The 12,600-nt window shown below is 58.5% G+C and overlaps 1 protein-coding gene across 7 annotated transcripts; it reads right to left on the bottom strand.

Annotated features, from left to right (window-relative positions):
• Nucleotides 1–1,535: 1,535 nt before the first annotated feature.
• On the bottom strand, nt 1,536–12,096 carry PLEKHG2 (pleckstrin homology and RhoGEF domain containing G2). 7 transcript variants are annotated; one of them, XM_086352440.1, is made up of 19 exons: nt 11,542–12,096; nt 10,752–10,875; nt 9,706–9,977; nt 9,527–9,627; nt 8,418–8,484; nt 8,249–8,295; nt 7,861–8,011; nt 7,407–7,544; nt 7,027–7,227; nt 6,246–6,338; nt 6,056–6,142; nt 5,431–5,464; nt 5,238–5,339; nt 5,094–5,141; nt 4,977–5,015; nt 4,803–4,819; nt 4,462–4,638; nt 3,423–4,356; nt 1,536–3,339 (listed from the first exon to the last, which is right to left on the bottom strand). In XM_086352440.1, the coding sequence occupies exons 2-19, from the start codon at nt 10,852–10,854 to the stop codon at nt 1,766–1,768; spliced, it is 4,185 nt and encodes a 1,394-aa protein (XP_086208566.1). In that variant the 5' UTR covers nt 10,855–10,875; nt 11,542–12,096; the 3' UTR covers nt 1,536–1,765. The 7 variants fall into 7 exon arrangements, with proteins under 7 accessions (XP_086208566.1, XP_086208568.1, XP_086208567.1 ...); XM_086352442.1 differs by having other exon boundaries at nt 9,706–9,974; nt 11,542–11,682; XM_086352441.1 differs by having other exon boundaries at nt 11,536–11,676.
• Between the last annotated feature and the right edge of the window lie 504 nt (nt 12,097–12,600).

Here is a 12,600-nt window from a genome sequence, read left to right as displayed (position 1 = left end):
GATATTGAGGACTCAAAGGGAATGAGCTGAAATAGTGACTAATGCCTGTGGTATGTAGTTTAGAACTCAGTAACAGCATTTTTTGCTGTTAACTGATTGTTAAAACCAGATTCTTGGGCTCCTGCCTTGGGGGTTCTGATTTCATGGGTTGGGACTGGATCCTGGGGCATCTGATGTGATCACGGCCTTAGTTAAGTCAGGGGGCTTCCTTCATAGCTCAGTTGGTAAAGAATCAGGCTTAAGCACGTTTGGGAAGTAAGGATATGCTCACTGAATCTTTGTGGATGATCCTATAAAGGCGGATACTGTTGTCTTCATCATACAGATGAGGCAACCAGGCTGCGGGGGAGGGGGGGGTTCCACATGAAGTACTAGAAAAGCTGGGGCTTCAGCTCAGCCATGATGCTGTGGTGTCTCAGAGAATTCCAGGGAAGACAGTAAGATCTAGAACACAAGACGTTAAGTGCTCAATGAAAGAAGCTAATATTACCAAAGAAACAAATTGTGCTGCTTACTGGGCCTTCCACTGCTGTGAGGGGGACAGAACGATCTTAGAATAAAAGCCTTTGTCTCTGAAGACCTGAATGACTTTTGGAGGTGGGGGTTCACTGAGGCACTGTAGAGGTCCCCCAACTAGAGAGAGGCCAGGTAAAAGGATCAATACAAGAACTGGATGGATGGGTATCGAAATGGAATACTTAGGAGGGTGGAGAGTGGTTGCCAAGAGAAATCAGGCAGATGTGGGACACTTTTCCCAGAATCCCAAACCCAATCCATTCTAGTGTTAGCATGGAACTGTCTCTGAAGTTTTGTAGTACCAAGACCCAGAAGAATCCAGGTAAGGAAGGATGGATTGAAAGAGATTAAAACGGCTGGCTGGCTGGTGGTAGAGATGGTTAAATGGCTGGTTGGCTTGATGGATTAGGAGATGACTGAATGATGAAATGTATGAATGAATGGACAGCAATGGGAATATGGAGGGACGAATGGATGAATAGAGTTGGCTGGAGAAGGCAGACAGGTGGGGTAATGGATGGTAGATTTATGGAGGAATGGGTGCTAGATGGGGGACTGGGGTAAGATGATGGATGAAAAGGGTGGAGATAGCTGAATAAGGCAAGTCTATGGGTAGGATATGGATTTGAAGACAGATGGACAGAGAGGGAGATGATGGAGACAGCTGGGTGGGTAGAACTGGCTATGAAGATGAGATGAGTGGATGACGGTGGGACACATAAATTGAATAAACTGCTAAAGGAAAGGATTTCAAGGGATTTGCTTGGGAAAACCTTTTTTGGGGGTGGGATGGGGGGGACTTCTTAGCTTGGCTTTGCTGGGTAGGCATCAAGCAGTTTATAAACCTTCTGAACTCATACACCCAACTGTAATGGATCCAGTTTTCAGTGATTCTCAGAGGAGTCTGAGATTCCCCAAATTTTCAGAACAACTGATTTGTGCAGTATCAGGCCTTCCTATTCATTGCTGCCTTCTGTCATCCCCACTGCCTCCAGAAGGGGAAAAGATACACAATTCCATATGAGTTAACAAAATATTAATGACACCCCCTTCCCCATCCCTGCTGGGTTAATCCAGGTAAGTAACAAGAACCATTCGCCAAAGATTCCAGGTGTCAGAAAGCTGCGGCAATTTTTAGACTTGTGTTCAGTGTCTGGACTTCCGGGTGAATTCTGAGGGTCTCTGGCATCTGGTTGAAGTCTTTGCTTTTCAAGGAGCCCAATGTCCTGACTCACACTGACATCCTGACTCACATGTGGAAAGGGGCATCGGGGCCCCCTTGGGCTCTGCGGAGACTCACAGATTCTTGGGGGGTTGCCAAGAGAGCAGGATGGTTCAACCTGACCTGGGCCTTGGCTGGCCGTAGCCGCCCACCACCTCCGACATGGATGTTGACCGTGGTGGCATAGCTGAGCCTCCGGGCTGGGGGTGGTGGGGGTTGGGGCTGGGGTGGCGGTGAAGGTGCCCGTGATGTGGGGGCAGAGGAGGACCAAGGGCCCCAGGAGGCTCGGGGACCCTCTCCTCCAGGCCCCTGTCGCCGAGCCAGGCTCTGGCTGATGTATGAAGCTGCCAGGTATCTTGAAAGGGCAGCCGCATTGGGGCCCAGGAGCTTCCGTGTCGGGGGTGGGGGACTGTGGGGTGGAGTCAAGTCTGAAGACTCTGATCTGGCAGCGTGAGAGACTGAGGGGCCTCCTTGTTTGGCCAAAAGCACGGTGGTCTGGACTGGGGTAGGTAACGGGTCCTGAGTGTCCGTAGGGCCTCCTTGCTCGGGCAAAGGCATGGCAGCTGGAACCTGGTCATTCGTGAGGCCCTTCTGTTCCAACAAAGGTGTCAGCTTCTGAACCTGGAGGTCTGTGAGGCTTTGTTCCTGAAGCCAAGGTGCAGCGGCACGACCCTGGGTGTCTCGGAGGCCTCCCTGCTGGGGCAAAGGCGGGAGAGCTTGGACCTGGGTGTCCGCGTCCGTGAGGCCTGCGGTCTGGGGCAAAGGTTTGGCAGCTGGAACCTGAAAATCTGGGGGGTCCTGGGGCAAGGACAGCGGGGCATTGGCTGGGATCTGACGGTCCAAGTGGCCTCCGTGTACAGGCAAAGGTGAGGTACCCGGAACCTGAATGTCTGGGAGGTCACGCTGCAAGGGCAGTGGGGTATGAGCTGGCATCTGAGGATCCAGGCTGCTTCTGTGTATAAGCAAAGGATCAACGGCTGGCCCACAGGCAGTGGCTGGGGACTGAACATCCCTGGAGCCTCCCGGCTTAGTTACAGGGGTGTTGGTTGGGCTCTGGCTGTCCCAGCAGCCTTCTTGCTTGGGCGCAGGACTGGTGGCTGAAACCATGACATCAGAGGAACTTCCCCGCTTGGCTGAAGCTGGGTTGGTGGGAAGCTGGACGTCCACGTGGCCTCCTTGCTCAAGAGTTGAGGTGCTAGAAGGAACCTGAGCATCCACGTGGTCTCTATGCTCCTGCAAAGGAGTGGCAGCTGGAGCTTGGATTTCCAAGTGGCCTTGATCTGGTGAAATTGTAACAGCTGTAGCCTGGCTGTCTGGGGGGTCTTCCTGCTCCAGCAAAGGTGTGGTGGCTGGAATCTGGGTATTCCAGAGGCTTCCTTGCTCAGGCAGCGGGGTAGCAGCTGGAACCTGGAGGCTCAGATGGTCTTGCTCAGGCAAACTTGAAACATGTAGACCCTGGCTGTCCTGGCAGCCTCCCTGCTTAGTCAAAGGTGTGGCAGCTTGAACCCGGGCAGCAGGGCTAAGGGGGACAGATTCCTGGGCACAGGTTAGAGGAAAGGCCAGCTCACACACCAGCACGTGTCCAAAGGCAGGCAGGGGTCCTGCATGCAAAGACAGATGGGTCGAGTTAGGACAGATCCCCCAGGTGGGGCCACCCCTGCTGACCCACATACCTGGACCTCACCTGGCTCGGCCTGCTCCTGGGACAGGCCAGGTAACAGCTGCGGCTGGGCCAGAGCCCGAGGCCTGCGGCGGGGTGCGTTGGCCGATGCCCGGGTCTCCGCCCGCTGCATGTGCTGGATCCGTTCACTGTAAAGCCGGGCCAACTCTCGCACTCGGGATGCTGACCTCTCCGAAGTCGGGACTCCCGCCTTCCCTCCTCCACTGCCACCGCCCCCACTCAGGTCCGAGTCTTCCAGGATCAGCAGTGGCTCAGGAAAACCCGGCCGGGCCAGCTGCCCCTGCTCCAGGGCCTGCCAGGCGCTCCGGATTTCAGAGCAAGAGCGGAACTCCAGCTCATGTGAGAATCCCTGATCCTGGGTGACATCTGGGGGCTGGAATTCTGGAAATGATCCTCCTTCATCCTCCTCTCGCCCTGCCCTGTCTTCTGAGGAGGGCTCGCCCAGTTTTCCAGAAGTGCTTCCAGGGAAAAGTTCTCTCCGGGTGGCTAGAGTCTCATCCAGCTCCTGTGGGGGTCCCTGGAGCCAGGAGTCACAGGGGAGCTGGGGGGCAGCGCTGGGAAGACTAGGAATGTCGGGGACGCTAGGAATGGCTGGAAGGCAGGGCATTTCAAAAACACTGGAAATGTCAGAGAGGCTGGGGAGGCAGGGCATCTGGGGAATTTCAGAAAGGCTGGGCATTTCAGGGAGGCTGGGTCTGTCGGGGCTTTTGGAAAGGCTGGGAATGTCAGCAATTTCAGCTGCACTGGAACCTTCGAGCCCCTCCAGGACGTGGAGTGGGGAAGGCTCCCGTTCATCCATGTCCAGTTCTTCTTCCTCCTCCTCTTCTGAAGAGTCTCGGCTGGGCAGGCCTTGGAATGTGAGGGTGTCACTGTCGCCTGGCACTTGGGAGTCTCCGGGGAACTTGGGAACATCATGGGGGGGTGGCTGTAGTGGGCCCTGAGGAAGCCAAAAGGTGTCAGGGTGGGTTGGCCCCCTGAATCCCAGGCTGTGCCCACCCAGGCCCGGAGCCCCAAGGACACTGGGAGGGGACGCCTGGCTCACCCCTGGATCCCGGAGGCCTCTTTGGTTCAGGAGCTCCAGGATTTCTTCAGTGATTGAGGGCCCAGAAGGGTCCAGCGTGGGGGGTCCTGTGTCCTCCAGGTCCTCAGGGGGTCCAGAAGTGGGACCTGGTGTCTGAGGCTCCAGGGGCGGGTAGAGCTCCCCCGCACTGCCAGTGTGCTGTGAGGAAGGCAAGGAAGGAGGGCGGGAGTCTGGGGGCCCCAATCCCCTCCCTCAGAGGACAGGGAATCCAGGCCCCATCACCTTCTTCAGACCCGGGTCTTGGGAACTCAAGTTCCCTCCCTCAGTAGACCCAGGAGTCCAGGTCCCGGAATGTCTCTCACCTTGAGTCTAGGCTTAGCTGGAGAGGAAGAGATGAGGAAGAGGAAAGAGTGAGATGTAGGAACAAGTGTTATTCCTCATTATTGATGAGTGGCCCCATCACCCCTCCTTCACGACGCCCGGGAGTCCCAGGGAACAGACAGGGGTGCACCAGGCTGGGCTGGGCAGTCACTCACCATTGTGTGGAAACATGACGTAAAGGTCCTTCAGAGGCTCTAAGGGGAAGACACAGTGATATCAGGGGCCCGCTCCCCAACCTGACGCCAAGTTCACTTTTAGGGGAGGGTACTCACCAGACTGTCTGCGGCCGCGACGGGTAACGGTGGGTCCTGGTGATGGAGCTGTGGGGAGAGGTAGATCGGAACCCTGTTAGGACCCCCCACTCCAGGTTCCTGGGGGAGGGATGAGGGGGAACCTCAGGGTTCCATCTCTTTTACCTGTGTTCCTTCGTCCAGGAGTGAAACTTCTAGCATCTCGAGGTCGGGGAGACCCAACTGGGGGTGTAAGGGGCTCTGGGATAGGCTTGCTTTTAGGAGCACCTACAGGAAGAGATTTGGGGTTAATAATCTACTTTTTCTTTGAAGCGATTCCTCTACCGTCACATCCTCCCAGCCCAAGGTCCCGACTCACAGTGCAGGCTGTTTTCAAGGAGGACTTGTTTTGCCTGAAAAAAATAAGCACACGGGTTGAGGGGGCTGGGCCCTGAGAACCAGGCTTGGCCTGATTAACCGGTGCTGCTACCTGTCAGGCGCCTTACATGACTGATACTGACGAATCCTCCCCACAGCCCTGTGAAGTTGGCACTATTATTCCTCCACGTGAGGAAGCTGAAGCCAGAGAGGTTAAGTTACTTGTCCAGAATCACACAGCAGGGATATTGTGGAGCTGGGATTGAAACCCAGATAACCCAACTTTGAATGAAACTATCATACTCTAAGACAGCGCCCCCACCCTCGTCCCTGGCACTCAGGGTCTTTCAATGCTATTGAGTTGGGGGGCCTTCCCAAGTGGCGCCGTGGTAAAAGAATCTTCCTGCCCATGCAGGAGATGCAAAGAGACGCAGGTTCAACCTCTGGGTCGGGAAGATCCCTTAGAGATGGCAGCCCACTCCAGTATTCCTGATTGGGAAATCCCATGGACAGAGGAGCCTGGTGGGCTATAGTTCAGGGCAGTCACAAAGACTTGGACATGACTGAGCGTGCATGCATGGGTCCCCAGCACCCTGAGGACCCCCCAGTGGTGGCAGGAGCTGTACCTTGGCAGGGATGGAGGCGGGGTGGTTCTCAAAGAAGAGGCGCTGGAGACAGTGAATCCACAGCCTCTTCTCTTCTTGGTTCCTGGCCTGAGGGTGGGGGTGGGGTGGGGGTGGAATTGGGAGCCAGTTGTGAGGTCTAGGGACTTGGGGGCAGGAAATCCCTGCCTCCCCAGACCCACCCTGTGCTCACCTGGAGCAGGTGCCTGTGCTTGGGAATGGTCAGATCGGACACCTTGAACCCTAGAGGGTCTCGAGGGTTCTCGCTGACACTCAGGTTGCAGCACTGGGTGAGGGGCAGAGAGAGGCCTCAGACTCATCCATGTACCCCTCAAGTGTATCTGAGCCCCCTCCTCCTAAAAGGTGTCCCCTTTCCAGCTTCCCTGGTGGCTCAGTGTAAAGAATCTTCAGGCCAGTGCAGGAGACCTGGGTTTGATCCCTAATCAGGGAAGATCCCACATGCCACGGAATAGCCCCGGCACCACCACTATTAAGCCTGGGCTCTAGAGCCTGCAAGCCGCAACTACTGAAGCCCCTGTACCCCAGAGCCTGTGCTCCACAACAAGAAAAGCCACCACGCCGCGACTAGACAAAAGCTCTCACAGTAATCAAGACCCAGCGCGTCCATAAGTAAATAAAAGACGTCCCCTCCCCCCATCAACCCTCCCCACCAGGCTGGGCTCAGCTCTCCCTCACCAGTCCTCCCACTCTCATCTGGATCAAGAAGACGCGACTGCAGAGTAGTGTAGATGCTTGCCTGGGGGGCAAATCCAGGTCCTCCCCTTCTAGGTCCACATCACCTCTGCATACCTCTGACCCCCTACCCCGCTCCTCGACTCAAGGAAATGTGGTCCTTTTAAGCAAGTTGCCCACCCATGTATACCCTGCCCCTAGCCACGTCTTTGGCTCTACAGCTCTGTATAGGATACATCTGGCAGGTAATATTCTGGCCCTGCCCCCATCCCTGAACTCACAAAGATGTGGCCCTTGTAGGTGTATTCCGGTCCCCGGCGCTTGGCCACGAGCAGCATCCGTGAGAACAGAAAGAGCAGCCGTTCACCCCCTCGAAGTCGGGGGCCGCTCCCTCCACCACCTCGGAATGCGCCCTCCAGCACTAGCTCCCCAAAAGCGCTGAGGTCCGGACCGGTCCAGCCGCCCAGCCGCCGCTGCACCTCCTGCCGGGACCCCAGGAACACACCGGCGGGCGATGCACGCAAATCAAGACAGGGTGGTTAGCAAGCAGACCGTGCTGTCCCAGTCCACCCTCCAAGGCTCTGACCAACCCCCGACCGGAGGCCCTCATGTCCACACTGCCCCCCACCCATGGTGGGTCCCAGCCCTCCCCCAGGGTCACCTGGAGGCGCGCAGCATGCTCCTGTTTGCGTTTCATGTCATTGATATACCAGGCGACCGCTGTCATGGACACAATAGCCTCCTCCACCATCTCGCGGCCCCCGGCATCCGGGCCCTCCGCCCAGTGCTTGCCCAGCTCCTGGAAGGCAGGTGCCCAGGGAGAGGAAGACGAACAGAGGAAGGGTGAGAGAGAGAGAGAAAGGCAGGGGCAGAGATGGAGAGCCAGAGACGGAGAGAGACAAGCAAGCAAAGACAGGAACTGAAGTCAGCTGGAGCCAGCCCCTACTGCTAACAAGACACTGCCCCAGCGCTGGCCCAGTTTCTAGGGACCAGAGGCCTCCCCGGTCCTGGCTGGCCCAGCTTTTCCAGGGTCCGCACTCCAGATGCACCACCAGGTGGCCAATGGACAGGACCTCGTCCCTCCCCAGGCAGCCCCCCGGGGGCCCACAGCTGACCTGCAGCAGCAGATGGTACTTGAGGATGCGCTGGACAGGCTTCAGCAGGAAGCTCTGCAGGGGCAGCGAGTGATGGAGCTGGGCCTGGCGCTCTTGCAGCCACATGGCTGCTGGCGGGGACAGTGACAGCTCCCGGAGTAGGGCCAGGGAGCTGGGGACACAGCACAGGTCAGGGGGATGGGCAGCTACAGCGGGCCAGGCTGGGAGGGGTCAGGGAGTGACCAGGGTTTGGGAACTCTCAGGGGCTGGTTGGGGTTAGGGAGAAGGCGGACATGGTCGTGGTCTGGCCGGGTTGGGACCTGACTGGGTTGGGATAGGGGGAGCTCAGCTAGCGCACATCAACTTGTGGGGCCCAGCCTGGGCCCAGCAGGTGCTTCTCAGCCCTCACCTCGGGTAGTTCATGCAGTACAACGTGTAGATGTCAAAATCCTCACTCTGTGGGCAACAAGGGGGTCAGGGAGACGTCAGTGCCTGACTCCTCAGGACCCCTCCCTCCAAGCCTAGCCCAGGCCTGCTCCCCTCCCACCCCAACCCCCTTACCCAGGCCCTCGCCTCACCCTCTGCACGAAGCACTCGGCGATGCCCCCGGCGCTGCTGCTGCCCTCCAGGTCTTCCAGGAGCTCCCTGGGGAGGGGCAGAGAGAAAGGGTGAAGGACCACCCTGCCCCCACACCGCCACCCTGTGAGGACACCAGGAGGCTGGGCCTTGGTGAGCTGCCAGGATGGGATGTCACGTCCACAGGAAGGGTCCTCTGATCACGACGTGGGAGGTCGCACCCTGCTCAGACGCTGTCCTTGGGCAGCATCACGTTCCTCAGCCTGAGATCTTGTCACAGGCAGCATGAGCCTTGGGGACTTCATGGGGCACAGCCCGGAGAGGGGTGTCAGGACCCTTAGAGCTGTGATAATCTTAAGATCCTGTTGTGACCCTGACAACTTGTTGTGACTCACAAACCTCCCCAAGAACTTTATGTGTAATTAGGGAATTCCCTGGTGGTCCAGTGGTTAGAACTAGGTGCCTTCACTGCTGGGTCCAGGTTTAGTCCCTGGTTGGAGAACTAAGATCCCGAAATCCAAGCGGTGAGGCCAAAAAAAAAAGTGTAATTAAGCGTCACCAGAGGATGAGACGGCTGGATGGCATCACCGACTCGGTGGATATGAGCTTGAGCAAGCTCCTGGAGACGGTGAAGCACAGGAAAGCCTGGTGTGCTGCAGTTCGTGGGGCTGCAAATAGTCGGACACGATGGAGCGACTGAACAACAACAAAAGTGTCATCAAGACACGTAGGTGTCACGCTCTCCTTGAACTCTAGCACCCTCCTCACTGGGGGGGCCAACCATCCCGGTTTGTCTGGACTGCGGGGTTTCCCAGGACAAGTCACACAAATGCTCACACTGTCATGATCCTCAAGCCCCAGAGGAGTCTGATTCACTGCGATCCATGACCTGACATGGCGCTAGCCCCATCTCATTGCCTGGATCCATCCTGATATTTGGACCTCATCTGGGTCCTCATTCCCCATGGTGATCCCTACCCAATATCATAAGACCCTGTGTTCCAGTCTGGACAGGGCACTGTTGGGCGCAAAGGTTTGGGTTAGAACACAGCCTGTCTCCCTGAGCTCCCTAGCCCACCCTCCCCCCCCGCCCACCCAACCCGTCCCTGACCTGCTGAACTCGTAGATGTCCTCAATGTTGGCAAACAGCGTGCCCACCTGCTCCGCACTCAGCCCCAGGACCCCACCATCCAGCAGAGGGCCCAGATAGTCCTGTGGGGATGACTGGGGTTATGAGGGTGGAGGGGCTGGCCCAGGTTCCCACGGCACTGGGGTGCCCACCCGCCTCACCTCCACGATGCTTCGGAGGTCCCGGACGTAGGCCCGCTCTGTCTCCACGATCTCACGGGCCACACGCTCCAGCCTCGAGGGTTTCGCAGAACCCGGGGTCCCCACGGGCGACAGATGCAGGCGGATGGGGGGCCCTGGAAGGGGCTCTGGCCTCGAGGCTGAGCAGGCTGGGGTGGGGCCCGGAGCCGGGTCTCCCTCAGAGCCCACAGTGCTCAAGGATGTGGAGCTCCCAGAACCTCGGGGGGAGGTCATGGCGGGGGTGGCAGGGGCTGCTGGGGTTGTGGAACAAGCCATCAGAGGGGCTCCCCAACTGAGTAAGTGTGCTCAGCCCCCACACTCACCCACCCCTGATCAACATCTCTCCCAGTGCTCCCCTCTCCTCTAATCAGCCCTGTCCTCTCCAGGCAGGGTCCTCTCTGAACTGCTGGCCCCCATTCCTTGAATCCACCTCCATGTGTCATCCTGGGAGAACTTTATTATTTAGCCTGACTCTTTTACTCTCACAAGGATAATCCCATTCCTGCCCTCAGGGTAAAGTCCAAACTCCTGAGATCCAAAGGGCCCTCCGCAAGGTGGCCATCAGAGACCTTTCCAGTGTGTTCTTTTCCCAAGACACACCACTTCTTACCCTTCAGGCTCCAGGCACACTCAGCTTCTCTGGGTTACTCAAATAAGCAGTCTCTTCTCACCTCTGTGCCTCTGCGCAGAATACTCTTCCTGGCCTCTCTCAGTTCACCCCGCCTCATCTTTCAATTCTCAGTTTAGATATCCCCCTCCTTCAGGAAGCCTCCCTTGATCTCCCAGACAGGGTCCCCATGGCCCTCTGAGCTTTCCCCATCCCAGCCAGCCCTGACCACTGTGTGCTGGGCTTCCCTCAGGGCCTCAGGATGAGTCCCTCTCCCTACCGGACCTGGAGCTCTGGGCAGGAGGGCCGGGGTTGTCTTGGTCAGCCTGTGTTGCCTGCACTGGGTCAGCCTGGGAGGCTGCAGGGTCTTGAATGAAAGAATGAATGCCCAGCAGTCTCCACCCCTCCCTCGCCCGCTCACCTGTCCGAGTGTCACACACAGCCGCACAGTCACACACTTCACCTCTGTGGCCGAGGCTAGGGCTGGGTTTGGACAGGCCCAGTCCACGGGCTCCCTCGGGCATGGCTGACTGGCTCAGCGGCTTCTGCAGAAAGACCCCCTTCTGGGATACCAGGACCCCATAGACTTTCCTGCCGCCACACCGCCCCCACCCCCGACTCACAGACTGGGGGCTGAGAATTAGGAGGATGGTCTGAATCCAGGGAGGGTCCCTGGGAGTAACTAATGCGGGAGACAGTCGCAAAGTGATCGAAAGAGGGGAGTAAGGAGAGATAACACAGAAAAAAACGGAAAGGCTGAAACAAAGAAGAGTAAAGCGAACAAGAATCGCCCAAGCTGTGAGTCTGGTGTGTCTGGGGCCGGAGGCTCAGGGATCCTGGGAACGTTTGGGCTCCGGTTGGAGCCGAGGGCGAGGGGCAGGGCTGGGAAAAAGCCGTGGGCGGGAGGCCGCGGGGTCCCAGGGGAGGGCGGAGGAGGCTGGGGGACCGGATGCCAGGGTCCTGCAGACGGCTTCCTCCCCCACGGAGGGCTGCGAGTCGGGGCGCTGGCCCTGAGTCCTCGACCCCTTTCAGTCAAGTCCCTCCGAGATCCGCTCACTGTCCCCACCACCGCAGCGCCTCCCCACAGCCTTCTAGCCCCCAACTCCCCGCCGGCGCCTCAGCTCGCCCCCCGCCGGCACGCCCCCTCATTGTTCAGCGGCTGCGGCGCCGCCCCCTCCCCCAGCCCTTCGGGGCCCCTCGCCTACCCTCACCTCCCCGGGAGTCTCCAGCCCCGAACCGAGGCAGCCCGGTTCCTATTTGACCCTAGCACGGTCCCCGGGGAGGCGCAGAGCCGGCACTCTCGGGTCTCTGCAAGTCAGGGGTGTGAACTTCGGGCTCTCCGGCTCCAGGAACCAGAATCCGGGGTCTCTCGGAAAACCGGGCGCAGTGGTCCAGATTTCTTTCGTCCTCTAAACGGAAGATGCTGGGAGCCTCGACGCTCGAGTCTCAGATGGGGGTACTGGGAACCCAAATTCCTGAGTCTTCTAGACGGGGTCGTGGGGTGGGGGGAGGGCTGGATTCCTGAGTTCCCTAACTCTAAGAGCAGGGGTTAAACTACTTCCAGACGGGAGCGCAGAAGAGTCCCAAATTCCAGGGTCCTCTTTTAGTGGGCGCTTCAGCCCCCAACGGGCTGGATGGGGCTCTAGGAGTCCGTATCCCAAGTTCCTCCAGTCCCGGGAGTCTTGGGCTCAGCTTTCTGGGAAAAACTCTGGAGGGACTCTCCGGTCTGAGATCCTAAGTTCTTCGAAACCGGTTGCAGGAAGCTCGGCCTCCAGGGTCGCGCGGGGCTGATGTCCCGGACTCCTGGCTCCTCCTCCAGGAGGGGGCGCTGGGCACCTGGATATATGGGGTCCTCTAGCCTGCCTGGACGCTGGGGCCTGGGCTTCGGGGTCTCTCAGGACGCGGTGCAGAATTTCGGACGGCTGGAGTCTGCAACTGTGGACCCCTCAGGCTTCGGGATGGATGGCACCAGGATCTGGCGGCGGCGGCGGCGCCACATCTGTGGCTGGAGAGTCCGGTCCCAACGGTGGGGTGGGGGGCGGTCGCCTGGGGCTTCCCCTCCTCCCCCCCCCCCTCCCGGGCTCATATCCTGTTCCCGCCCGCAGGGGGGAGGGGCCGCCTTCCGGCCGGCCAGCCCGCAAAGGGTTAAGACCTCTCCTCTCTGGATTCTGAATATTGATGAGAAGGCGGTCCCGGACAGGCTACACCCCCACATAGCAAAAGCTTCGCAGACTTTTCCCTTTTACAGCAAGAGCCCTCCAGGCGTGAGA

This window comes from Bos grunniens, chromosome 18 (assembly GCF_055505025.1).
Source record: "Bos grunniens cultivar Pamir isolate PY7600 chromosome 18, Bosgru_T2T1.0, whole genome shotgun sequence".
Classification (NCBI taxonomy): domain Eukaryota; kingdom Metazoa; phylum Chordata; class Mammalia; order Artiodactyla; family Bovidae; genus Bos; species Bos grunniens.
This window is presented reverse-complemented; position numbering and strand designations above follow the sequence as displayed.